Source organism: Cornus florida, unplaced genomic scaffold (genome assembly GCF_030987335.1).
Source record: "Cornus florida cultivar Cherokee Brave unplaced genomic scaffold, ASM3098733v1 CherokeeBrave_3.0.0_Hap2_Chr05, whole genome shotgun sequence".
NCBI lineage: Eukaryota > Viridiplantae > Streptophyta > Magnoliopsida > Cornales > Cornaceae > Cornus > Cornus florida.
The window spans coordinates 116911977-116938836 of NW_026775575.1; the positions used below are offsets into that span (position 1 = coordinate 116911977).

Consider the following 26860-nt stretch of genomic DNA (forward strand, 5'->3'; position numbering starts at 1 on the left):
ACCTTCAGATGCTTCGGAGGAAGACCACAAGACTCATGTCCGTCATCTTCAACTACTCCTTCTTCACTTCTTCTTCCACTAATAGAAGGGGCTTGTGCACCCTGCCCGCTTGGAGATCGTCTAAGAACATCAACCTTCAGATGCTTCGGAGGAAGACCACAAGACTCAGGTCCACCATCTTCAACTACTCGTTTTCCAGTCATTTTTGAAAGACATGATTATCAAGAACTAGCTAAATAAACAAAACCCATTGTGGATCGAACAACATTTCAGTAAGCATGTCAACAACATCCACGTACACACACATAAGCATCATCTATAGATTACACAAACACCTACAATATATAAACGCATATACGTAGTAATATTCTATAAACAAATAATGAAAAGCAAATAATAATTTGATCATAGAGGAATGAAAATAATACTGTTACGCATATCCATTAAGATAGTTTGAACATATACAAAGAAAATCATATTCACACATTTTTTCTTAATTGCTCAGGATTTTTTTTTTCTATTCTATTTTAATTTTTTTAGTCCATTAAAATTTATCACATTATCAAGTAACACTATTTCAAAGAAAGATATTATAAATCACAAAAAAGACCAAAAGGCATTCTCTTGTTAGCTAGAGGACACATTATTTATTATGATTTCAACGACCACAACGAAGATAATGATTCTTAGACAGGAGAGTGACTAGCAAGATCAAGAATCTTTAGCCAAAACTCTTGCCTCGAAAAAATAGAATTTAAATACCATATTCTATGCCTCTTTCCTTTAAACTCATGAGGAATGATTTGGGGATAGACTGAATATTCATTTTATCAATTTTTCAACTAAGTAGAAAATTAAAAGTTCAAATCATTATAAAAAAAGTGTCTGTGTGAATATATTTCATGTCAAGGTAAAAAATAAAAGAAAAAAGAAAAAAGAAAAAAGGAAAGACTCTTTTATAAAGAGTCCCAATTTGAGCCCCAAAAAAAATTCCCAATTTGAGCCAAAACATTCACAACCTAAGAAATTGACTTCGCCAACACGACATTGGTAAGAATTTTAACATTCGTATTACTTTCATTTTTCATTTTGAAAGAATAATGTAGAAATGAAAAACATAATATAGCTTAATTTGTTTATGATTATATAATAAATATAATTATCACATTGAAATCACATGCCAAGTGTCGATCCAAGAAGAAAAATAAAAAATACATGACATCAAATGGTTAGGCGGCAGAGATTGAGAAGTAATCATCTACTGCAGCAATTTAGAGGATGGAGAGCATACCCATGTGATGCGCGAGAACGATTCTTTAGCTTTGTATTGAACTTCAGGTTTCCTTCTTGAACAAGAAATTTTTTTTTTTTTTTTCTCTACTGCAGCACTTAATCTTTCAAAGAATAATATTATAGAATTAGAAACCCGGTAAAAATTAAAATTTTAAAGCATTAACAATGCATGCTTCATGGCAAAAAATAATGTATGAGAGTTGTCGTGTCCTCATGATAAACTTCGAGGATGTATGAAAAAAAAGAAATAAAAAATTTCTAATAGAAAATTCCAGAAAAACCACCTAGTCTTTTCAAGAGAGTTCTTGTAAAACCAAGAACACTTTTCAACATCACCCTCACAATTATTCTTGCCTCCAAATGATGATGAAACTATTACACTCCATGCCGATTTATATACCCACTAACTCTGGAATTAGAAAAAAATAAAAGAAGAAAGAATCCTAGTCAAATCAAATTTAAACTTTATCACTAAGGAAAGTCTACCAACGGATAGATTTTAAGCTGCGAAATAGGTAGGGAAAGGAAATTGTTTGACCAATGGATTCACGGAACTGAAAACTTTTTATGAAACTTTTTAAGGACTTCTTATATAATCGCAACTATGAGAAAAGAATATTGCGTCTGTTTGGTGTTGCAATTTGGCGCCTTTGAATTAATATTCAACAAGTACGTTTGGTTAATTAATTTGGTGATGGAAAGTGCTTTTTTGGTGCCAGAGATTTTGGCTTATATAACTTTTATTTAGTTAAACTGGCTTATATAACTTTTGATATAAGCTATAATTTGGTTTTTTTTTAAAAAGAAAATTGTGTTTTAGAATTAAGATATTTTTTAACAATATTTTTTCAACCAGCAAATTTTTTTGCATAAAATTCCTAAACACTACAAGGCTTTTTTAACAACCAGCCAAAAAAAAAAAAAAGGCTTTTTTTTTTTTAACAACCAGCAATTTTTTTGCAGCTATTCACAGCTATAAAACAAAAAGTGCAAATTTATAGCAATTCCTTAAATAAATCTCAATAAATCAGGGATTATGATTGGTTTTAAATTATACTGGAAGGACCAAGGTATTAAGGGTCTTAATCAGAGTTAAAGTGAATATATATAGGTGCTATATAGTGAGTGATTCATGTTTTAGAAAAGAGAGGGAAAAAATTTGGAAGTGGAGAGGAAATATTCCATGAATTTTAAACTTTTCATTTTCTTTTATTTTTGCTATTTTTTTTTCCATTTACATGAAAAACAATTTATTTTAGGTTGGTTGCAAAAGATGAATTGTACAATTGTTTTTTATTTTTTAAATCTATTTTGCAATTAGCTTTACTATTTATTAAAATTTACAAATTTCATCCTTGAATCTACAAGTGAGTGATCGAAAACGTAATGGTTGTTCTGAGAGTGGCAACTACTTTCATCTCTATGTTAGGGAATTTGTTTTGCTGCACCATGTCTAGTATCTCTTTTCTTTTGATGTTTCTTCTCCCTTAAGTGGGGCATCATGTACATTCTTTCTTCTCATATATACAAGCTTACCCTTTTAACTAAAAAAAAAAAATTACTTTCATCTCTATTTTAATTCATTCTAGTTAATGGGATGTAGGCTAGACCATAACAGAAAATTATATTGTGTGATCGAAAACGTTTTTGGTAAAAATATATATACATATATTGTGTTTTTTAGTTAGGACGGATCACGGATCAGTTCGATTTTGGGTAAAATTTAAACCAGTCCCGTTCTCACGAATTGGTTAAATCTGAAACCGAACCGATCAGTGGGGACTCTCAATCCGAACCAAACTGATCCGTAAAATAACAGATTGGTTCGGTTCGGTTCCCACAGATTAGGCTTTTCAAACAGTCCAATATGATTATATTGTAGTGTAACGGCTTAAGAATGCAACCGGGGATTCTCCCAGCCACCAATGGAAATCCTTTCAGCAGAGGTTTGCGTCTCCCGTTTTCACCCCACCGGCAAGCATTTCATCACTTCGACACCAACCAAACTTAGCAGCACCAACAATAACGGCAATAGCAACAACAACATAATATGTCTCAGTCAACCGCTAACAACCAAACTCAGAGAGGGTAGCCTCAACCCAGCTTTTTGGACTTCAATTAAATGGTTTAGTAACATCCAGAGAGTATAAGATAACTCAAGGTAAGTATCATGTGCATATATGTATATGTGTTGCAGGTAAAGATTATGAAGGGGTTTACTCATATCAGTCCTTTGGAGATGAGGAACTGAGGAAGAGAGAGACGATAGACAGAGATTAGGAGGCGGCACAGACCTTATTTTTAGACCTATTAATGGAGAAGATCTTGATCCGGATCCGATCCGATTAGTCGAATATGGATTGAAACAAAAATCCGATAATCCGATTACGATCCGAATCCGATAATTCGTTAGCATAACAAATCAGATATGGATTATGCTGATCCGATCCGTTAATAATCCGATCCAATCCGATCCAATTAAAATTATATATATAAATAATTATTTATCAATAATTTTACATATATATATATCTATATATATATAAATACTCCATGTTATATATACAGTAGAGTGGTGTTCTCATCGTACTAATAAATCTCTTGATATACTTACTAATAATATCATACTCTTTATTCATTAACAAAGAGTAAATAATTTACAATATACTATATATCAATGTTTTATATATATTAGTTATATATTAATAAATTTATATATATTAATTATTTATCATTATATTCATTTGATTGCATAATTATATTATATATGTAGCATTCTGCATATTAGCAATTCTCCGCTTCATCTAGCTTAATAATTATATATGTTAGTAAATATGATTTCAATCCGAATTCGAATCTGATTCGATCTGAGTCCGAGCTAAATAGGATATGAATTGAGACATTCAGTCCAAAAACCCGTTAGTGATCCGAATCCGATAATCCATTTGCTTAACAAATCAGATATGGATTTGATCGATCTGATTCGAATCTGATCTAGGCCTACTTATGTTAGAAAACCTAGGGCTGAATTTTAAAAACAAATAATGAATAAATAATAATAATAATAATAATATATTACAATATACATATAATTATATATATTATATAATATAATTCACGGATTGGATCGGTTTGGTTTTTTCAAGGTTCAATCCGTTAACCGAATAGTTCATTGCAGATTGTTAATTTTTAAAACTATCACCGAATTATGAGATCAAAAAACCAAACCGAACCGAACCACGCAGATCGGATTAGTTTGAATCGGTGATTAACAAATTATTTTAACACTCCTAATATTTTTCAGTGTTTAATTGTCTCAAAATCAACTAAATCTTTCATAAAGAAAATTAAAATTTCAGTACTTAACAACATAAATATACCGATTAATCCTTGGTAAATCTTAGTCTCAATCTCGATTTTGTGATCAACATTGAGGCCAAAAAAAACATGAATCACATTATACGATTTAGTGTAAGTTTATACTTTAACTTAGGGCTTGAAATTGTATAGGTTGGCCCATATTTGATTTAATTAGAAAATTAATTTTATTTGATTTCAATTTTATAATTGAATTGGAATTCTCAAAGCTTCAAAGATATAGATCTTCAAAAAAAAAAAAAATTGGATTAAAAGTCATATATAGATGCAAATGATTTTTAAATGGATCGAATTATCTGAGATGCGACATAATTAAGCCACTTATATTTACTTTATTTGAAGTGTTCAAATGATATGAACTCAATCGCGTTCATACTTCATAAGATGATTTGTTCATATGCTCTAATTTATATTTGAATATGAATTCTGACGTAAAATGATGATTGTGAAAGTAAACGCGGTTGGATGTTTTTATTTTTGTATTTTTCAGTGTTTAATTATCTCAAAATCAACTAAATCTTTCATCAAAAAATTTAAATTTTCAATACTTAACAACATAAATATACCAATCAATCCTCCCCAAATCATAGTCTCAATCTCGATCTTGTGATCCACATTGAGGCCAAAAAAAACATGAATCACATTATACGATTTAGTGTAAGTTTAACCTAGGGCTTGAAATTGTATAGGTTGGACCCATATTTGATTTAATTAGAAAAATAATTTTAATTGATTTCAATTTTATAATTGAATTGAAATTCTCAAAGTTTCAAAAATACAGCTCTTCAATAAAAAAATTGGATTAAGGTCATATATAGACGCAAATGATTTTTAAATGGATCGAATTATCTGAGATGCGACATAAGCCACTTATATTTACTTTAATTAAACAGTGTTCAAATGATACGAACTCAATCGTGTTCATACTTCATATGAAAAAAAAAAAAAAAAAATTTGTTTATATTCTCTCATCTATATTTGAATATGAATTCTGACGTAAAATGATGATTGTTCATGTTTTTCCGATCTGAAACTTAATAAACGGTGTATATTATGCCACATCATTTCATGACGCTGTACGAATGTCGTAATCATCGTCCCAAAATAATAGTCTCCGAACCCTGCTTTAGTGAAGCACATAACTTGGCATCTACACCTAATGTCTTCTATATTTTTGTCCTTACTGGTGGCGGCTTGATTTGTTCAAAAACTTGTATATGTAATCAATGGCATAATAGTAAATTCATACTGCATCAACGACTATGCCATGCCCTTAACCAGTCGGTCGTGACCAGAGAGTTTCTGTTGCTGTTTACTGACAGGTTGAAGATTCTTAGATTCTGACTCTCTCTCTCTCTCTCTCTCTCTCCTCTGTAAACCCTAACGATTAAGGAGGAGAATCGATGGAGAACGGATCGGTGAGATGGGCTTTCGGAAGGAACGAAGAGCTGATGGCGTCGTCGGCTATCTCCATCAGAGGTATTCTCACCACCATAATGTCAAATCTCAACCAGGCAGACCAGAGACCAACAATTCCTCTCGGTCACGGGGACCCATCGGCGTTTCCGTGCTTTCGGACCACTCAAATAGCCGAAGACGCCGTCGTCGATGCCCTCCGCTCCGCCAATTTCAACGGTTACGGTCCAACCGTCGGTGTTCTTCCGGCAAGAAAGTAATTTTCTTCTTCTGGATTAACGAACGCATTAAGACTTGCATTGTGTGGTGCAATTATACAATTACGAGAGTATAGTAATGCGTCTAGGCCTAAATTTATATACTAAACGCTGATAATTTGGTTTTATTTTTTACTTTCATTTTGTATTGAACACATTCATATTTTCATTTATTACTGTCAAAGGATTATCAAACGTATTTATATATGGGTTTAAATAAGTTTTGCATTTAATATACAAAATTATATATATGCGTGTGAAGGCAATTTTTCCCGAAGTATATAGACTTAGCCTTTTATCGGCAATTTTTTCCAAAAAGTGAACAGGCAATTTTGCCTTTTATTTGCAATTTTTCCCAAAGTATTCAGTCAATTGTTCCCAGGCCTTTATTCCTTCCTTTTTAATAAATGTATTCTCAACACACACCATGGGTTAACTCACACATAGGGTCCACATTTTGGTTGGAGGGCCATATCTGTTAGGAGGGACTGATGAAACTAATTATAAACTGTACATTTCTTTTTTTGGTAAGTTTTTATATTTCAATTATTACTTATAAAAGATACAAATTTTCTTGTATGTACTATGAAAATGACTTAAACTTGCTCTTATAATTCATTAAAGCTAGTACAGAACATGAAATTACTAGCTATTCTGTTGGAGTCTGTCCCTCCACCGCTAGTAAACTGGAAAGTACCATAATATGCTTTTGCAAAGTAATTTGTTTTATACTCTGTTTTGGAAGGAGAAAACTGATATTCTAAATGCCATTGTTTTTAACTGAATCCAACAATTTTTTTATAACAGATTCTACTGAATACATATTCCATTTCAATTAAGTGGTTAGGAAATGATGATGATTATTATTGTTGTTGTTTAAAAAAAGAAAGCATGCCAGCTTATGGGAAAATATGAGATTCATCCTTTCAGTTTCATTCTTACATTTTTTTTTTTTTTTTTTTGGATAGGGCCATTGCAGAGTACCTTTCTCAAGATCTTCCACACCAGCTTTCACCGGATGATATTTTTTTAACAATTGGATGTACACAAGCAATTGAAGTTATATTAACAGTCCTTGCTCGACCAAATGCCAACATTCTATTTCCAAGACCAGGCTTCCCATTCTATGAAGCTCGTGCTTCATATAACCATCTTGAAGTCCGCCACTTTGATCTTCTTCCAGAGAAAGGTTGGGAGGTTGATCTTGATGCAGTTGAAGCTCTTGCAGATAAGAATACTGTCGCAATGGTTATTATAAATCCTGGCAATCCTTGTGGGAATGTGTTTACGTACCAGCATTTGAAGAAGGTCCGAGAATAGTAGTACTTCTGTAATTACTTAGTTTTGGTTATAACTTTAGGTGTTGATGGTATGTTCTTTTCAGGTTGCTGAGACTGCAAGAAAGCTTGGGATATTAGTGATTACTGATGAAGTTTATGACCATCTTACCTTTGGAAGTAACCCATTCGTACCTATGGGAGTGTTTGGGTCGATTGCACCTGTTGTCACAGTTGGGTCTATATCAAAGAGATGGATTGTTCCTGGTTGGCGACTTGGTTGGCTTGTTACAAATGATCCCAATGGCGTCCTTCAGAAATATGGGGTACTCTCTCTCTCTCTCTCTCTCTACATTTATATACTGATGATGGTTACCTCTGCAATAAATCAACTCAGAATGACTGGTTTTAACTAGTCAAAGTGGACATCATAATCAAAAGTGCACTATGATGTTCTATACAACAATTCATATCTTTATTTTGTTCTTTTCAGATTGTTGATTGCATTAAGGGCTTTCTGAACATATCCTCTGACCCTGCAACCTTCATTCAGGTTCTTAATTCTTCACGTTGCTCTTTCTGAGTACATATTTAAAAACTTTGCAATACTTAGTTTTTTCTTTCCTTTTAATTGCTGCTAGATTTTGTAAAATACTACAACAAAGTTGATTCTGAATTGATGTCGTTCCATTCACTTGAAAGGGTGTAAGAACTAATTCTTCAATTTCATGCTAGTTAGTTAATAGGTATTAATAAGAATATAACATGAGAGTAATATTTACTCCAATAACAAAGAAACACAAACAATGTCTAACCAATTCGGCTATAAGAAGCCTATTTTTCATGTGTAAATACAAAAACAAACAATTTATTTATTTATTTATTATTTTTTATCATATCTTTTTCTTAGTATTGCCCTTGTGGACCATGTTATTCTTCCTAACTGGCACTCTTAATGGTCTTTTTTTTGCACATGTCCAAACCATCTCCAATTTGTGTTACTTCAACCATCTCATGATTGTGTTCGTTCATTTTACCGTATAGCCATCTCAGCATTCGCATTTTCACCATGCTCACTTTATGCATATGTTGTTTCCTAGTTGCCCAAATTTCTCTCCCATAGAGTACAACTGGTCTAATACTATTGTACAGAACTTCTCTTTCAATTTTAACCGGATATATCAATCACACAATATACTAGATGCACTAATCCATTTAACCCATTCTGCCTTAATTTTAAGGTTAACATCATTTTCAATTTCTCCTTCATTATGAATAAATGAACCTAAATAAGGACATATTCATTTTTTTTTTTGTAACTCTTGTTTATCAATCTTCACTAAATCTTCATTTATATTTATAAATTTATTAAATTACACTCTGTATGTTTTGTTTAATTTTGTACTTATCTTAAACCCTTTTAATTCTAGAGCTTCCCTCCAAGCCTCCGATTTGGTGCTGACTCTTTCTGTAGTTTCATTAATCAAACTAATATCATCAACAAATAACATACCAACATAAAATTTCATCTTAAATGTGTCTTGTCAGCTCATCCATAAAAAAGGTAAAATGGTATGGGCTTAATGCTAACCATTGATGTAAGCCTACATTAATTCGAAAATTCAATTGTTTCCCCACTGCTGCTCTAACAATAGTCACACATCCATCTTATATGTCCTTTATTGTGACAATATATCCCTTTCTGATTCTTTTTTTTTTTTTTTTCCCTTGGCAATAAACACACTCACGCCCCCACTTGCCCCTATGGAAACTTGAACCTCGACCTTCTACTTTGGAAGGTGAGAAAGTACCACGAGGCTACAGCCTTTGGCGGTCCTTTGTGACTCTTTTCTTTTCTAAAATCGTTTATATTAGATTTCTAGGTACCCTATCATAGGTTTTCTCTAAATCAATAAAAATCATATGCAGATTTTTCCATTAGTTTTCTCAATGAATAAATAGCCTCAATCGTTGACCTCACTAGTATGAATTCAAATTGATTTTCTGACACTGCAATCTCTCATCTTAATCGTTGTTCAATCTTTGTTCAATCACTCTCCCAGTCTCCCAAGTTTTATAAAATTACTTATTAATTTAATATCACGATAGTTACTGCAACTTTGTATGTCTCCTTCATTTTAATATATAGGTATTCAAATTTTTTTGAGCCTCTCATTAGGCTTTTTTTAGTGTTTATTTTATTAAACAATTTTGTTACCCAAGACAAGTCATTCTCTCCTAAACACTTCCAAACGTCAATAGGAACCCCATTTGACCCTAAAACCCTTCTTGATTTTACTTATCAAAAAAAAAAAAAAAAAAAGGCAAGAACTTCTTGATTTCATCTTCTTTAATGCATTTTTAAACCTCGCACTCTTTTACCCTACAAAAAAACTTATTATTCCTGAGGTTACTATATTCTTCTAAGCCTGAATTTTCTTGATGATTTCATGAACAATTTCTCAAGTTAATTTTTTTCATCTTTCTTTAATTTCATCAACTTTGACCAAAACCCTTAAATTTGCATTAATTTAGAATAGAAATCATCATATGTTTATCTAGTTTATATATAAATATTCTTCTCCCCATCTTTTGTGTCTAATTTAAATAGAGGTCATCGTATGCTATATATTCTCCTCCCCATCTTTTGTGTCTAATTTAGAATAGAGGTCATCATATTCGCTTTGCTTACTACTTTTTTAACTTCCTTATTGGCATTTTTTTATTATTTTTTAATGGTTTCTCTATTTGTAGTTTTTTTACCAAACTTTTTAGACTCTTGGTTTGTTTGTCTCCCAGAACAATTTTTTTGCTACTCTTTTAATACATGCAGTTATCTTATTTCACATTAAATTTTTTTCTACCTAGTTCTTGGGTTTATTCTAGTTCTCCCTTTTAGAATGTCTTTTTATATAGACATCTAAAACTATTAGTCTAGTTCTTGGGCAACAAATTCTTGCATGCTATAATTTCAAAAAAAGTATTTTTATATAGACATCTAAAACTATTAGTCTATTTCTTGGGCAACAAATGCTGCATGCTATAATTTAAATAATATGAGGCTTTTGGCTTTTGATAGATGTTAACAACAGAATAATATTGGCAAATGCTAATGGTCAGTGAAAGAAAAATCATGGTTGTACAAACCTTCTGGGGAAAAAAAAAGAATAATGGTTGTACTGCCAAATGCTAATGGTTGGTTTATTTCTTATGAAAATTCAAGTACAGGTGAAGTAGCCTACGGTTAGTTTATTAATTGTTTTATTTGTTGTTCATATTCTGCGAACGGGTATGAATGATGATTTGTTAACACAACTTTGCTATTAGTTGGATGCCTCTCAGCAGAACAAATTCTAGCTTGATCCTCATTTGTATAAGTAAACTTATTTTAGAATATGTATGTATTGTGCTTTTGTTTTGCTTCAGACAATTGTTAATCACATTTTTTTTCTTTATAAGTAAACTATTTGTAAACTTTTTACTTTGGATGATATTAAACTCTTTGAATCATCAGGGTGCTGTTCCTCAAATCCTTGAGAAAACGCAGAAGGATTTCTTTTTGAAAATTGTTAATATATTGAGAGAAGCTGCAGACATTTGTTATGATACAATTAAGGAGATCCCTTGCATTACTTGCCCAAGCAAACCTGAAGGATCTATGTTTGTAATGGTGAGGATGTAGCAAGTTTGAGGTTGTTTTGTGATTCAAAATGTTATCTGTTATCACAAGTAATGTTTTTATTTCAGGTGAAACTAAATCTGTCAACACTGGAAGACATCAATGATGATTTGGACTTCTGTGTCAAGCTTGCTAAGGAGGAATCTGTGATTATTCTACCAGGTAAGAAGCTAACAGTTTAAGTTTCTAAAGTTAATTTAATCATGTTGTTAGCAGATATGATAGCCATGATTTATGGACTGACTTACCATATTAGCAGAGATTTGATTATGCTATAGAATATGCTGTGATTTGATTTAGATTTGATTTAGTTTCCTTTCTTGTAATATGAGCATGTGCTCTCTTTTTATCTATAAATACTAGAGTCGTGAATGAGAAATGTATCTCATTCAAGCCTTTACATATTATACATAACATTCAAGCCTTTTATATAATTATCTCCTTCTTCTTCTTTTTATATTTCTTCTTGGAGCCACACCCATTCCTTGATCCAGTGTCACGCCAAGCGTGCAGCCCGGATGGCGTCCGGGTCTTCACCCTGGTTAGATAGGGTGGCTCGAGTCGCAACGAGGGCGTTGCAAATTTAGCTGGGGGCGAATGTTACAAGAGAGAGCTTGTCCCACATCAGATCTGGATAGGAAAATGAATGGGTATAAATGGGTAGGTATGCAACACTACCCAATAGTTTAAGCTTTCGGGTGAATGGGTAAGCGCCCACCCGTTACAGTTGGTATCAGAGTTAAAGTGGTCCGACTGCAATGAGGACATTGCGAGTTCGGCACCACCCATTCAGAAATGGTCTAATGCCCATCCGGGAGGTGTTGGGTAGGCAGGGTGGTCCGACCTCAATGAGGGCGTTGTGTGTTTGGCACCACCCATTCAGAAACAGTCTGAGGAGACATAATTGTTTCTTTTTTTTGGTCTGAGGAGACATAGTAGGTTTTTATTTATCTATTTATTATTTTTATTTATTATTTTTTATGGTATGAGGAGACATTGTTGACCCTTTCATCTACATTGCTTAAACATATGTATGAAGGGGAATGATCTGAGGAGACATTGTTGATTCTTCCATCTGCATGTTTTAAACATGTGTATGAAGGGAAATGGTCTGAGAAGACATTGTTGGTTGTTTATGGTCTGAGGAGACATGATTGGTTTTTTATGGTCTGAGGAGACATTGTTAATTGTTTATCGTCTAAGGAGACATTTTTGATTTGTTGATCGACAATTCATTTGAGAGAAAATCATCGCTAGTCAGATTTGCACTCCATTTGTCACAAGCTCTCAACAGCTTGTAGACATTCTTACAAAGGGTGTAAGCAAGATTGTGTTTGAGAATGCATTGTCCAAGTTAGGCGTTTCAGATATCCACGCACCAACTTGAGGGGGGGTGTTAGCAGATATGATAGTCACGATTTATGGAATGACTTACCATATTAGCAGAGATTTGATTATACTATAGAATATGCTTTAGAATATGTTGTGATTTGATTTAGATTTGATTTAGTTTCCTTTATTGTAATAGTGGCCTAGCGGTATCAGCTTCTTACTTCTCAAAAGGAGATCAGGGGTTCAAGTCTTAGAAGAGACGAGTGTGTGTGAATACCAACTAGGAAAAAAAAAAAAAATGAGCATGTGCTCTCTTTTTATCTATAAATACTAGAGCCGTGAATGGGTGATTTATCTCATTGAAGCCTTTACATATTATACATATCATTCAAGCCTTTATACAATTCTCTCCTTCTTCTTTTTATATTTCTTCTAATGTACATGTGACACCTTCGTCAGCTTTTCACCTTCGTGAGCTGTAATAATTATCAATGATTTCTTTTGTTTGTTTCTCTTTCTGCGAGGAAGTTTTAAAAGAATCCAATACATTCTCTGTTACTGCACCTTTTCTTGAGATCTATTTCAAAATTTGAGATCCGCATTTTGTTTCTCTAGCAATATGTGAGTTGTGCGGTGCTGAAGTGGTGTGAATGGTTTGATCTCAGATGAAAGACCTACAGGGGAATGAATAGGTCTAGCTTGCTCTTTTGATTGATTTTCAGATTATTTTAATTTTACCGAATTAGAATAAACATACAAAAGCAGTAAATAAGTAAAGTAGAGCAAGAGATGATGGCACCAGGATTTTTTTTTAAGTGGAAAACAATCCAGTGTGATACGAAAGATTTCAACGAATTCCAGTGCCTTTGGAACTAGGGGTGCACATGGTCCGGTTTAGTACACTGAGTATAGTTCCAAGCTAAATTGGAACCGAACTGATCCCAAGGGTTCCTAAAAAAAATGAACCGGAACCGTTGAGGCTTGGAACTAGACCGATTCAAACCGACCGGTTCGGTTCGGAATCAGTTCGCTTTTGATAATTATTTTCATCATTTTTTAAAATATAATTGTGCACTAGTGAGTGGTCTTATATTTGCTACATGTGATATATTATTATTATTATTATTATTATTATATATATAGTCTACGGTTCGGTTCGGTCTTAGTTGACTTAGAATTGGAACTGGAACCGTAAACTAATGATTCTTTATTTTAGAATCGGAACCGGAACCAAGTCGTAAAAGAACCGGTTTCAACGATTTTTTGTGCACCCCTATTTGGAACTACTCTACACGAGTCTATGATTCCAGTGCCTTCGGAATCACCTACCGTTGATTTGCCCCCGACGTTGAGTGTCCTCTGATCCCAGTGCCTTCAGAACCATCCGCAACACCAATCCATGTCAACGCAATCAAGTTGAAATGATTGGCTTCTTCAAGTGATTGAACTCCCGTTCCTTTTCACTCACAAATGCAAAAATGAAGGAAGAATCTTGCAACTTTGATCAACCAACATGAATTGCAGAAAACTCTCTATGCCGTTAATCAGATGAAGAACATTACCCTAATGACACTCGTGTAATAGTGTGTGTTCACAAATAAAGAAAAGCAGTAAGAAAAATAAATGTTGAATTTTCTGTCAAAAACTCTCTCAAAAGCGTCTCTTATGTATTGAGCTGGAGAAAAGAGGAGTTTTATAAATAGGACAGTCCAAATAGAAGTAGGAAAAAGTATTTTAAGATCCTATTGGACGTCTCAAGAAGTTTGGTTGAAAAAGGAGCTGAAGTCTTATTAAAAAATGTGCAAATTTGGAGGCAGCGGGACAAGTCCCATCAGTTGGACTTTTCCCAACCGGTTGGACTTCGAAAATCCAACTTTCCAGAGTTCGTTGAGGTGCCAAACGAACTCGAAAATAAGCAAATAATATATTATTGGAAATTTTATCTGAATCTAGGTTTTGACCATATAAAAGTCATCCTGAAACTCCAAGTGTGGAGTGAGATATTCTAAAATACTAACAGGCATGATAAATTAACTCAACACCACACCTCATGATGGTATTGTTTCAAGGCCCACTTAACTCATGTTCCAAGGTTTTCAAAACATATTTAGACTCTTGAAAACATTCAAAAACCCCTTTTAAAGAACAAGTGAACTTGCACTAAATTTGAGGGTACAATTCTTCTTAGTTTGAAGATTGAAAGTACCACTAGTGGGTCCATAACTTTTCTTTACATTTTGTTGCACTACTATGTTCCAATTGATAGTTAGTCCATAAATTGCAGAGGCTTACTAGTAACTCAAAGTAAAATAGTTGAATAGACAAACTCTTAACTTTGATAATAATAGTGGAATGTGGAAATGGATAGAACCTGGTTGTTTTTTCTTTTCCTTTTTCATTTACTATTTCTAGAAAACTTAAGTTTTCCATGTTTTTTCATCATCCATTTGGCACAGGTTCTTATGGCTTATGGCCCCAAATGTGTTATTCTTCCAGATTATCCCAACAATTATAAATTTCAGAGCATTTCGATTCTTGTGTGATTCAGTCATTAGTTTTGCTTAATTTACTAACAAGGACTAGGATAAAGGTGGAACTGATATGCCTTGTTTTAACCACTTAAACATATTTTCCACACAAAAAAAAAAAAAACCATGGTTTGGAACAACTTTTCAGAAGAAATGGTGGTTACATATAGAAACAGCTGTGGAATTAACATGATACACTTGTTTGCCAAAAAATTGAAAGTGACTTTGTTCAGTTTCAAAAAAATATGACTAGCAGAATAGCATGGATAATTTCACGAGAGGAACAATTGTCACGAGATTCATTTCTTTGTTGTTATTTAGGGTGTGTTTAGTAACGTTTTCGTTTCTTGTTTTTGCAGTCTTAAGAAAGTAGAAACATGATTTTGTTTTCTTGAGTGAAAATAGAAAATAGAAATGATGTTTATTAACACTTGTTGCTACAAATTTGAAAACATAAAACAATAATTGTGTTTAGTAATACAACATATTTGTTACAAAATGTACATAATATTCTTTAAATTTTTTATTTTTTTCATTTCTATTTTTTTTTTTTCATGGCAAGAATTTTAGGAGTTAATGATTAGAGGGGAGGGTAGATGACTTAAACACGAACTCTCGGACACAAAAAGCAACCCAACCACTCAGGCACGACACTTGCTTCCATTAATATCAAAAAACCAAAATTTAGAAAATCTAATTTAAAATTATAAATCTTAAAAATACCCAATACATTATAAGTACAAAATTAGATATACCAAGACAAAAACATTCCCACCAATTATGTATATAAATACATGTATATGCATGATGTATACATTTATTTTGTGATATATAATATATTTAGCATATGATAATTTATTATGAATAAAAAATATTAAATAATATATCTTATATGTAAAAAAATATATATTGTGTTATAATATTGTAAATTAATTATAATTTAATATTTACATATAATACAATATAGATATGATATATATTAATATAAAATATCTACTGCTTAATAATTTGATAACAATATATTCTATATCAAAAATTATTTTGTCACAAAAAATCATTTACATTATTATTTAATATATTATATATTAAAATATATTTTTATCAAATAAAAAATAATATACAATATTTAATTTATTCTATATTAAAAATATATATTTTTATTAACATTGAATATGCAACTTAGTAGTATATAGTATGAATTTTATTTGAAATGAATACTGCCTGTGCACTAACATTAGTGAAAACGTTTCTTTGCTATATTGTCGAAAACGTAAAAAATATCATTTGGATGTTCTCTCTTTTCTTCACAAAAATTGAAAACGTTTTCTGTTATACAAAAACAAAAACATTTTATTGAACGCGATTTTTGTTTTCGATTTGCCTTTTTAGAAGTTGACAACAGAAAACAAGAAACGTTTCTCATTACTAAACGCAGCCTTAGCAAGGTCTACCCGTTCAAAATTGATATCAACAGTAAAATTTAAATGCTTGGTGTCATCATGATTAAGGAATGTATGGCTGTAATTTTGATTATGAATCCTCTAAGAGAACTGTGTGCAACTAAACTTCGGATTGTCACTGTTGGTGTTTTGCTAACTATACTAATCATTGTCATCTGATAATTCCATTTTTGCAGGAGTTGCTGTAGGTCTAAGGAATTGGCTTCGCATAACTTTTGCCATTGAGCCATCATCTCTTAAAGAAGGTCTTGGTAGAATAAAAGCTTTCTACGAAAGGCATGCCAAGAAAAACTAAGTTTCACTACCTGCTTTGATGATGTGTCAAAGTTAAAGGTATGTAGGATAACAAAGGGGGTAATGTAGTTGTGATCCACAACTTCGCGTTGGATCTCAGATCTCATCAACAACTTCGCGTTGGATCTCATTCTCCCTTCAGATGAAATAATAAGTGTTTCTCAATAATTCCTCATATCTCATGGGGATACTCTGTAAGATTTATTTGTAACACAAGCCACAAAACTTGTTCTCCCTTAAATATCGAGACATGTCAAGTTCAACATTGAGTCTATTTTAGCCATGGCTCTCTTAACAGTGGTTCTTGTACACAATTTGCCCCTTCTCCACAAAGATCCATGTTGTTAGGTTTGTATAAACAGGGCATGATGGCTGTTTTCAAGCTCTTTAAGAGACTTAAAATGGGCATCTGGTTATACAATTACTCTTAAAATGGACATGTGATTATAGCCCTAAAGATTCCAGCAGTTGCTAGTGCACCAACATCCAAATTCGTGATTTTAGTATTTCACGTAGCCAATCAGTACCAGTTTACATGAAGTTGGATGTTTAATAAATGTATGAAAATCAACCAAGCTTGTATTCATGATTTTTAATTTATTTATGTTTTTGCACTTTATTACTTCCATGTCTTATTTTACACAGTAACAAGCTTCGGAATAAAGAGGATTGCTTTGGGTAAGTGACAGCAGACACAAATCTTTTTATTGTCTTCGGGCAAGTAGGAGGGAAAGGAAGGGAAAGGAAAATATGTCCTTTCTTTTATTTCTAAACTTCAATCCAAATGTGCGGCGATGGACAGACCACCTAGAAAACGTATCGTAATGGCAAAAAATAAGTCGTGTAGCCCACTCAAATAATAGAAATAATGTTGGATTGCTTTGTACTAAAATAATTTCTTATGAAACAATTCTTTTCAATATCGCGTTGATTCAAACAAATCATAATATTTTGTACTAAATAATTTCGTATGAAACAATTCTTTTCAATATCAAGTTGTTTCAAACAAATCATAATATTTTTTGTTTCTTTTTCCAAGTCTCACCATAAATTGAGAGTGTCTAAACTTCTTAAGTAGTGCTCGACTATATGGAATTGAAGCTATAAAATCGAAATTGGTAAAATTGAAAAAAAATAACTCTAAAAAATTGAATCAAACTTTTCTCCAATTTCGATACCAATTCCAAGACTCCAATTCCATGCAGCCGGACAAAGTTAGGGAAGGCAATAGGACGGTTTGGGGCGGGGATCTCATTCCCCATTCCCATCCCCATTTAATTTTTTCACTAAACCCACCAAATTTTTCAAAACGGCCCCATCCCTGTCCCATTTACAAAATCGATTCCTCAAAACCGCCCCAAACGAAGTGGGTCCCATTGGGATTGAGATTTTTGTCATCCTTATTTTAGTAATATATTATAATATATAAGGATAATTTAATAAATTTATAGTATATTCGGGACAAGGTGGGGCAACTATTCTCCGAAACCGCCTCAAAACGCACCGGGTTTTCAAAGCAGCCCCATCACCGTCCCCATTTACATAATCGGTTCCCCAAAACCGCCCCCAAACCGACGGGGCAGCACCAACATAATTCTCGCCGCCACATGCACTATGATGAAAAAAATAAAAGATCAAGCTCCACCAAAAAAATTCTAAAGAAAACGCAAAATGAATCATTTCAATTGCTGCATTTGATTAAATCTTACATGGCTTTTTGACTAAAGCCAAAATTGAAACACTGAAATAAGAAAACGTAAAAGATGCATGCCAATATGCAGCCATCTATTGGCATCTTGTTCAACGCTCCAACCTTTACACCATCAACAGTGTCTCGGGATACAGGGAATTTTGGAAGAGAACTTTGCTTGAAACCTTTTGGACATCATCATACATCACCAATGCAAGCTGGTCGATATATGAGAAATTAGTACCATGCTGTGCTGATCTTACTTAATAAAGAATAATGGATTAAGTGACTATAAAAATATCAGAAATACATTTTCGTGAAAATGTCTATGGGGTTACAAATCAAAAGCATCAGATAAGTAAAGATATATTTAAAATTCTTGAGCTACAACAACAAAATAAAATAAATTCACTAAAATATCAGAAATATATTTTGGTCAAACATCAGATAAATAAAGGAATATCTAGAAGTCCAGAGCTAAAACAACTAAATATAGGAGATTTGGAATCTCATGAAATCCAACTTGATTCTTCGGCAGCTCATTCAAACCTCTTGACAGTTGTCACAGCTTAGAATGTAGAAAGTTTGTACATAGAACTTTGCCATCGTCCGAATACATATCACACATCATCATTGCAAACTGATTGAATACAGATAATAGTAAGTTTACCAGTGACCATTTTAAAATATGTATTTATAAATTGAAGTTGTACTTTTACAATAGTTTGTGCACAACCACATCCAAATGATCCATCTCCGGTTTCTTTTAGCCAAACAAATGTGATAGATTATTCCAGGATTATGACAATAATATAAAAGACAAATAAAACCAATTTACACGAGAAAAAAAAAATTTAGAGAAGCGTTGCACACATCACATGAAGTACCGCATGAAATTAATCAAGAAACCCCTTTAACAAATTGTACAACAACAAAAAAGAAAAATAAAATAAAAATTCATCCTCCATTTAAAGCTGTCAATTTAAATCTGATAAACTCATGCTTACTCGTGATCAACACGGCTAAAACTGGAGAAGCAACCAGTACCTACTTATTTTTTGAAAGCTTAAAAACATAAACAAATCCAAGTCATTCTCTTTGCTTCTCCATCTTCATCTAGTCTTGTCAAGGCCTACAAAAAGGGAAAAAGAAGTACGCACTCCTTTATAAAAAAAACATGATAAAATAGGAGTATGGAAAACTGACTTATCTTTAAGACGGAAAATAATAGCAATGGTGAAAGGTAGGAGCATAATTAATACTATTAAAATTATATAAGGGACCTAACATCTCCATCAATGAGAAAACAATAATAATAATAATAAATAAAAAATAAAATAAAAATCGAAGAACCGAAATTTGAAGAAATGATGTATACTTTGAATTTCTCCTAACAACTTGATATCCTGATATTACAAAAGCTACCATTGAGCATAAGGAACCCTCAAGTGACTGAAAATGACTCTTAAGACAACATCCAGCATATACCAACTCACCAAAAATTCAAGAGGAAAAGGACATCAAGGAGGGTCCTACTGCTAGATACCTAAATCAAGAATAAAAAACCCATTGGTTAGGCAACCTATCCAGTAACTACTCAGTTGAATACAAAGAAACTATACATCCATAAAGGAAATACAAATTTCACCATAACTGTCGGGTTTAAAAAGAAAAGAAGATGATGAGATTGAATGAATCAAGATTATCATAATATACTCCAATGTGGAATCGATAAAGTATTTACATCTTGTTACATCTGACCAAAATTGTTTGCAGAAAAAGCTATTAGGTACTAAATTTCGGTTTAGTAAACATAGGAGGCTAGCTTACCAGTAATTGGTCAAATGTCAACCACAAGGCGAGATAACCCTCACCAATTACCAAATCCTTCTCAGGGCTACAGAGAAAGAACCTTCACTTTAAACACTGATTCATGAATTAACGTAATCTAAAAATTACCAGAATCCTTTCTTCCTTCATTTGGACTCTTCAGTTACAAAAGGGTTATTAGTGGGATAAGGCATTAAATCTTGTTTAAAGGGCTTCTAGTGACCTCTAAAAATGTGAGAACATTCACAGAAATGGGATTAAAATTAAAATATTAAGCTGAAACGGGATTTGGGCCATCCTGAATGTTAACGGGCAAGCCAAAGAATGGTATCCGTCACATAAAGTAATGTCACCACACACCAGTATGAACTTTGCATCCACGTTCAGCTTGAACTTTGAGGATGTAAAAGACAAACTTCAAAAAGTGGAATAAGGTATTTGGAAATTTGTAGCAGGAAAGATACAAAGTGACTGAGATGAGATCAAAGCTTTATGTACCAAACAAGAGATGCTAGGTTTGACTGCAGCAGAAGCAGTCAGAAGGGAAAATTCTAAAGCACAGCTTGGGAGGATTGCTCTTATGCAGGATAGTTGGAGGAAGAAGTCTAGCCGTCATTGACTGAAGGAAGAAGACAAAACACAAAATTCAAAGCTTGCAAACAGCCACAGATGAGGCAATCACATTGAAAGTTGTGGTGAATGGGGAGGAGCAAAGAAGAGGACATCAGCAGTGGTTGGTGAATTCTACAAAAACTTAGAAACCCTCAGTAACTGTGTAGAATAAATTGGATGGATTTTAGCATAATACATAAGGACAACAGAGTAGGTTCAGAAACAATTCATTGAAAAGGGGTAGAAGCTTTGAAAAGTTGGACAAAGAGCCTGGTTCAATGGATTCTTGCAACAGTGCTGGGGTACCGTAAAATTTGGATGCCATGGCAGCAATTAGTCACTAACAGGAACAGTTGGAATTGCCTTGTTTTGCAGATAGGCAAGCTATGGTGGTAGATTGCCTCAATTTCACATAAAATGTATGGCATGGCAGCAATTAGTCACTTAAATGAACAGTTGGAATTTGGATGCCATGGTGTGATGACTCCCTTATTTTGCAGATAAGCTGGCTATGGTGGTAGATTGCCTCAATTTCACATAAAATGGAGGAGAATATGATGCTCATGATGCTCATCTCTATAGACCGCTGTAGGACAGGGAATTGGAGGAGATCGATGCTTTCTTGAGTAGGTTATATGCTCATGCAGTGCCAAGAGAAAGAAGGATACATTGTGGTGGATAGATTGAGGGAGGGATAGTTGAGGTAAGTTTTCTTAATGATGTGCTACATGGAGGCCATGCTGGATCCTTGGAAGGCAATGTGGGCACACATGGTCCTACTAAGGTGGTGTTCTGTTGGCTGGATGTTTATTCGGAAAAATTATCAACATTGACAACCATAAAAGGACGTCATATTGTAGTCAATAGTTGCTGCATGTACAACCAGGATGAAGTTAGTTACCTTCAAGAAATAAGGGAAATTTCGCTTACTCTATACAGAGGTTACTGGTGATGCTTAGAGTAGTAGTATGTGTGCTCGCCAGTAGGAGAGGTTATAGGGTTGTGAAGACAGACATGATCTGATGATCATGTGGCAGGCTTCTTGCTCACTAACGTTATGTCTTTGGTGGATTATTTGAAAGTTAATAAGAGGTTTTCTGATGGAGTAGAAATATCAATATTGTTAGTTTAAGTATACATTGTTTAGCTCCCCATTTACTTTATTACTCTGACCATTCACTATTTACTTTAAGTATGTTTCCAAGTGTATACATTTTGTGCTTTTACTGAAATTTAACTTAATAAAAAAGGGGGGGAAAAGATTAACCTTATTTTAAGGTGTTACATGTAGTTTTCATCAGGAACATTTCATGTTTGACACATCCATTCATTTGAAAATGCAATAGCATGTATTCCATTTCACATGGACAACATAATTCACCATCAAAGCATTACTAACACTGCTTTATATCCATCAATCACAATGAAAATTAGACCAAAACCCATATAATATTGGTTTTTTTTTTTTAATTATATATATACATATATATTATACTAACAAAGATTAACAAAACAGATTATTAACCAAGTAATTCGTCCAACTGAATCAACTCGTATTAAAACTGTAAATCACCACAATTTATCAAACAGTACTCTACAAGAAACATTTTTTTAGGAATGGTCCAACGAAAAATACCTTCTGGAACCCAGCCATAACCGCAGCTAGAAATGGAGAGCATTGAAGTCATCAATGACGAAGCAGTGGCAGTGTGGAATGGTTGCATCGATTCCACACAAACGCTCAACTCAACTGGACACCTTCAAAGATAATAATACCATATTCACATTCTCAAGTATTGATAACAATATATGTCTAACACACACATATATAAACATAACTATAGGTAAGTGTGAGATGTAAATTAGTTACCTGAAAATTCGATGGGATAGAGGTTTTCTGCCTGACATAGGAAACGGTGAGCGAGCGGCTTTGGCTTGGGAGGCGAGTCTGGCCGCCACGTTTCGGAGGGAATTTGATCGGAGAACGGATCTGGCGACGGATGATGCGGCAGTGACGGCCATTTCTGATCAGAAAAGGGGTGAGAATTTTTGTTTTGGAGAGAGGGGTACTGTTCTCAGTGAAGTGCAGGGTTTTTAGGTGGGCTGACTATGAGGTGGACTTAAACCCTATTTGGGTGAAGGTATGTAAATATCACAAACTTTTCTAAGCATGACACATTGTCACATTCCACGTTTACAAACCATGTTTTCACGAAATTATAATTTCCTAGTAATTAACAAACTAAAAAGAAAAAAATGTAATAATTTATATTTTAATCTCAATTAATTTATTTCTTTATAACCCTCTAAATCTACGAAGATATGATTTATTCGTTTTCCATCTTTTGTTTCTGAGGAGGCCCGAGATGACATGGGCCAGATATGACTTGCAAACGCGACATCCGGTCCGTACAGATGGGCCAGGCCCATAGAGAGACACTGCCATATGGGCCGAACGCGAATAAGCCCATCAAAGATGACCAAAACTCATGGAGGAACGAGCCTAGATCCAGCAGTCCATCGACATTTGTAAATATCTATAAATAGGAGAAGTAATGGAAAGAATAGAGGAGATATTTTTTTTGGGTTGAAATGCAAGAATTCTAGAGAGAGAAAGAGAAGAGGGATTTCTTGTATCTTCAATTGGCGCCGTCTGTGGGAAGCGTGGAAGATTGGTTGATCAATGATTAATATCGCGTGGATTCAGACCAATCCGGGGGATCGAGACTCGATCTTTGGGAGTTGGATCCAGATCTGAGCGATTGTGACCTACTCTGGAGGAATTTTAGTTCCTGTTGCTTTGGCAGAAGTGGCTTCAGATCTACGCAACAACGAGTTGTTCGATTGTGGCAGGATCTGACGGATTTAGAATTCGGACAATTCAGATCTCGTCAACCGTGAGCATAATTCGGAGAATTCGAAACCAGATCTGAAAAATTCCCACTCACGAAGCTCGGAACTACTCACGAACTTGAGATTAATGCCTTTACTCCGTTCAGGAATAATGATAGGTGAAAGCTCCAATCCGATGGAGGTTGTTCAGCAAACGAAGCTTGAGGAGTTGATGAACTTGATCGAGGCTCTCAAAAAAGAGAATGCAGAATTGAAAGCTGGAATGCAACATCAGCAAATGCCCGCGGTTTCGCGTCCACCTCCGGCCGGTGAAGGAGGTGTTCAATCTAATATCGCGCATCAAGGCGAGCAGGACGAGAACAGTCAGTCAGCTCTCCACCGTGATGAAAGGAGGATGGATGATTTGCCGCCAAATGCTCGTCGAGTTGAGGATCACGAAGGATCGACTCACGTTGATCCGCGACATGAGCAGATCAGACAGAACGAAGCCATGGCCTTCGATCCGCATCGGGAAAGGTTCAACCGAGAGGAGGCGATAGAGGTTGATCGCCGCTAAGTTGCGTCGCCTTGGCAAAGAGAGATCATAGAGGAACGGTCGCTCGATCCATCCTACCGGCCCTCCATGGCTACAATCACTCATCGCGGTTCGGAGAGCAGAACCGTAGCTCACAGAGCTACCACTGGGCGCCAAAGAGAGAATGAAGCACTCCGATCCGCGGCTCGAACGGTTGATTCACCATTCATTGACGAGATCCTGAATGCCCCGCATCCAAGGAAGTTTGTTATGCCAGTATTTATTCTGTTTGACGGAACAACCGATCCGATCGATCATGTGTACCATATCCAGTTGAAGATGGCCCTGAATACGGAAAACGACGCTTTAATGTGCAAATGTTTCCCTACAAGCCTAGCTGGACCGGCGCTCAGCTGGTTCAAGAACTTGCCTAGGAGCTCCATTGGTAGCTTCCGAAACCTGTGCGATCGGTTCATAAGCCAGTACTATGGGAACAAGCATCCGCCGAAGGACATCTCAAGCCTATTCACAATGAGACAGCACAAAGATGAACGTCTACAGGCTTTTCTCACCAGGTTTAATCTCACTAAGAGTATGGTGATCGAATGCCACCCTTCTACAGCGGTTCAAGCCTTCAAGTTAGCCATGACACGTGGCACTCCGTTCCATACCAGTCTGGTAGTGAATACGCCGACGACTATAGATGAACTCAATGAAAGAGCCGACGGCTTTGTGCGCCTAGAAGAAGAGGAGGCAGCCAATGCTCGGACAGCATCGCTCGTATCGACCGAGGAAAAGTCCAAGGCAAAGATTAGGCAGAAGCAGGCTCAGCCACAGCGTCAGACCTCCTGGAAGGCAGAAAAGAGGTCCAGGGAGGAAGAGCTGATCACTCCGCTGAAGGTCACTCTGGCGAGGCTATATCAGGAGAACAAAGATAAGTTTCATCCACCACTGCCAATTAGGCAACCCCTCGAACAGAGGGATCAGACTAAACATTGTGCTTTCCATTCCGATTTCGGTCATCAGACTAATGAATGCAGGAATTTGAGAAGGCAAGTGGAAATGTTGATAGCTAGAGGGGAGTGCGCGAGTTATGTTCAAGGCTCGGCGACAGAGCAGAATCGACCGATGGAACAAGTAAAAAGGAGCCATAAACAAAGCTCCCATAATTTACAACCAGTTTGTATAATCAATGCTATCCACGGTCGACCCGAGCCCAGCGAAGATTCAGATGAGCTGCTCCGAGCGCGCCTACGGCAGGCGCAGATGAAGAAAAGGGTCAGCAGTGTGAATACTCTACACCAGCAGATCACATCGATACAGATAAAGTTCGACAGGACGGACCTGCAGCGTGTACAAATCCCCCATGAAGACCCGTTGGTAGTCAGTTTGACAGTGGCGGACTGCCTGGCGCGCAGAGTTCTGATCGATCCCGGGAGCAGTGCGAATGTCATGCCAAGGGACACATTTGATCGGCTCGAGATTAAACCAGAGAGGCTCAAGCCCACTGGGAATCCCCTGTTAGGATTCGATGGCAAGAGGGTGGAACCCGTCGGAATGGTGGAAGTAGAAGTTCAAGCTGCAGAACGAGTTCTTATGGAAACTTTTGTGGTTGTAGAGATTCACCCCTCGTACAATCTCCTAATGGGAAGAGGATGGATTCACAGAGTCCAAGGAGTACCCTCAACTTTGCATCAGGTCATGAGGTGCCTCGGACCCGATGGAAATAAGGTGATAGACATTCGTGGGGATCAGGTTGCAGCCAAAGAGTGTTATTTCGTCACACTAAAGTATGCTGGGAAAGGGAAGGCGCCCGTCCGACCGGTAAGCCCCAGATAGCAATTACAGGAACCTCCGCCCAAGCAGAACAGGGTGGAGGAGTCAGTTGACTTGACCGAAGAGCCCCTTCTGGATGTGCAGATCGATCAGTCCAGGCCAGAACGAACTACTAGAGTAGGAATAAGACTGACCAGGGAAGAGCGGCAAGAGCTAGCTGACTTCTTGTCTCACAATGCCAATGTATTTGCATGGAGTCACCTAGACATGCCTGGAATTAATCCCTCCATATCCTGTCATTCCTTGAATGTCAATCCCAATTTCAAACCAGTAAAACAAAAGCAACGAAGATTTGCTCCAGAACGAAACCAAATCATAGCCGAGGAAGTTGATAGGCTGCTTGATGCGGGATTTATCAGAGAAGTGCACTACCCTGATTGGTTGTCCAACGTCGTTGTCGTGCAGAAGAAGAATGGGAAATGGCGAGTATGCATTGATTTCACCAATTTGAACAAAGCCTGTCCGAAGGATAGCTTCCCGCTGCCAAAAATTGATCAAATGGTGGATGCTACCACCGGGTATGAACGCTTAACCTTTCTGGATACTTATTCAGGTTATAATCAGATCCCTATGGACCCGGCAGATGAAGAAAAAACTTCTTTTGTAACCGA

The 26860-nt window shown here is 35.3% G+C and overlaps 2 protein-coding genes across 7 annotated transcripts; one reads left to right on the forward strand and one right to left on the reverse strand.

The window, feature by feature from the left end:
* The first annotated feature begins 5801 nt into the window (after positions 1–5801).
* LOC132308914 (probable aminotransferase TAT2) lies at positions 5802–17536 on the forward strand. Its single transcript, XM_059807206.1, has 7 exons — positions 5802–6343; positions 7313–7652; positions 7729–7947; positions 8115–8174; positions 11136–11291; positions 11369–11462; positions 16797–17536. The coding sequence occupies exons 1-7, from the start codon at positions 6075–6077 to the stop codon at positions 16913–16915; spliced, it is 1257 nt and encodes a 418-aa protein (XP_059663189.1). The 5' UTR covers positions 5802–6074; the 3' UTR covers positions 16916–17536.
* A 1039-nt stretch (positions 17537–18575) lies between these two features.
* LOC132308915 (protein NUCLEAR FUSION DEFECTIVE 6, mitochondrial) lies at positions 18576–23172 on the reverse strand. 6 transcript variants are annotated; one of them, XM_059807212.1, is made up of 4 exons: positions 22917–23171; positions 22683–22804; positions 20101–20150; positions 18576–18822 (listed from the first exon to the last, which is right to left on the reverse strand). In XM_059807212.1, the coding sequence occupies exons 1-3, from the start codon at positions 23066–23068 to the stop codon at positions 20143–20145; spliced, it is 282 nt and encodes a 93-aa protein (XP_059663195.1). In that variant the 5' UTR covers positions 23069–23171; the 3' UTR covers positions 18576–18822; positions 20101–20142. The 6 variants fall into 6 exon arrangements, with proteins under 6 accessions (XP_059663195.1, XP_059663191.1, XP_059663196.1 ...); XM_059807213.1 differs by lacking the exon at positions 18576–18822 and adding an exon at positions 18848–19244; XM_059807211.1 differs by lacking the exon at positions 18576–18822 and adding an exon at positions 19470–19736.
* Between the last annotated feature and the right edge of the window lie 3688 nt (positions 23173–26860).

Excerpts from the sequence above, each read along its gene's own strand:
- LOC132308914 (XM_059807206.1), top strand. The coding sequence starts at position 6,075 with ATGGAGAACGGATCGGTGAGATGGGCTTTCGGAAGGAACGAAGAGCTG. Across the intron at positions 7,653-7,728 it reads CGTACCAGCATTTGAAGAAG|GTTGCTGAGACTGCAAGAAA; the intron begins GTCCGAGAATAG and ends TGTTCTTTTCAG. Across the intron at positions 11,292-11,368 it reads AAGGATCTATGTTTGTAATG|GTGAAACTAAATCTGTCAAC; the intron begins GTGAGGATGTAG and ends TTTTTATTTCAG.
- LOC132308915 (XM_059807208.1), bottom strand. The coding sequence starts at position 23,068 with ATGGCCGTCACTGCCGCATCATCCGTCGCCAGATCCGTTCTCCGATCA. Across the intron at positions 22,805-22,916 it reads CTATCCCATCGAATTTTCAG|GTGTCCAGTTGAGTTGAGCG; the intron begins GTAACTAATTTA and ends TTATCTTTGAAG. Across the intron at positions 18,823-22,682 it reads TTATGGCTGGGTTCCAGAAG|CTTGCATTGGTGATGTATGA; the intron begins GTATTTTTCGTT and ends TATATCGACCAG.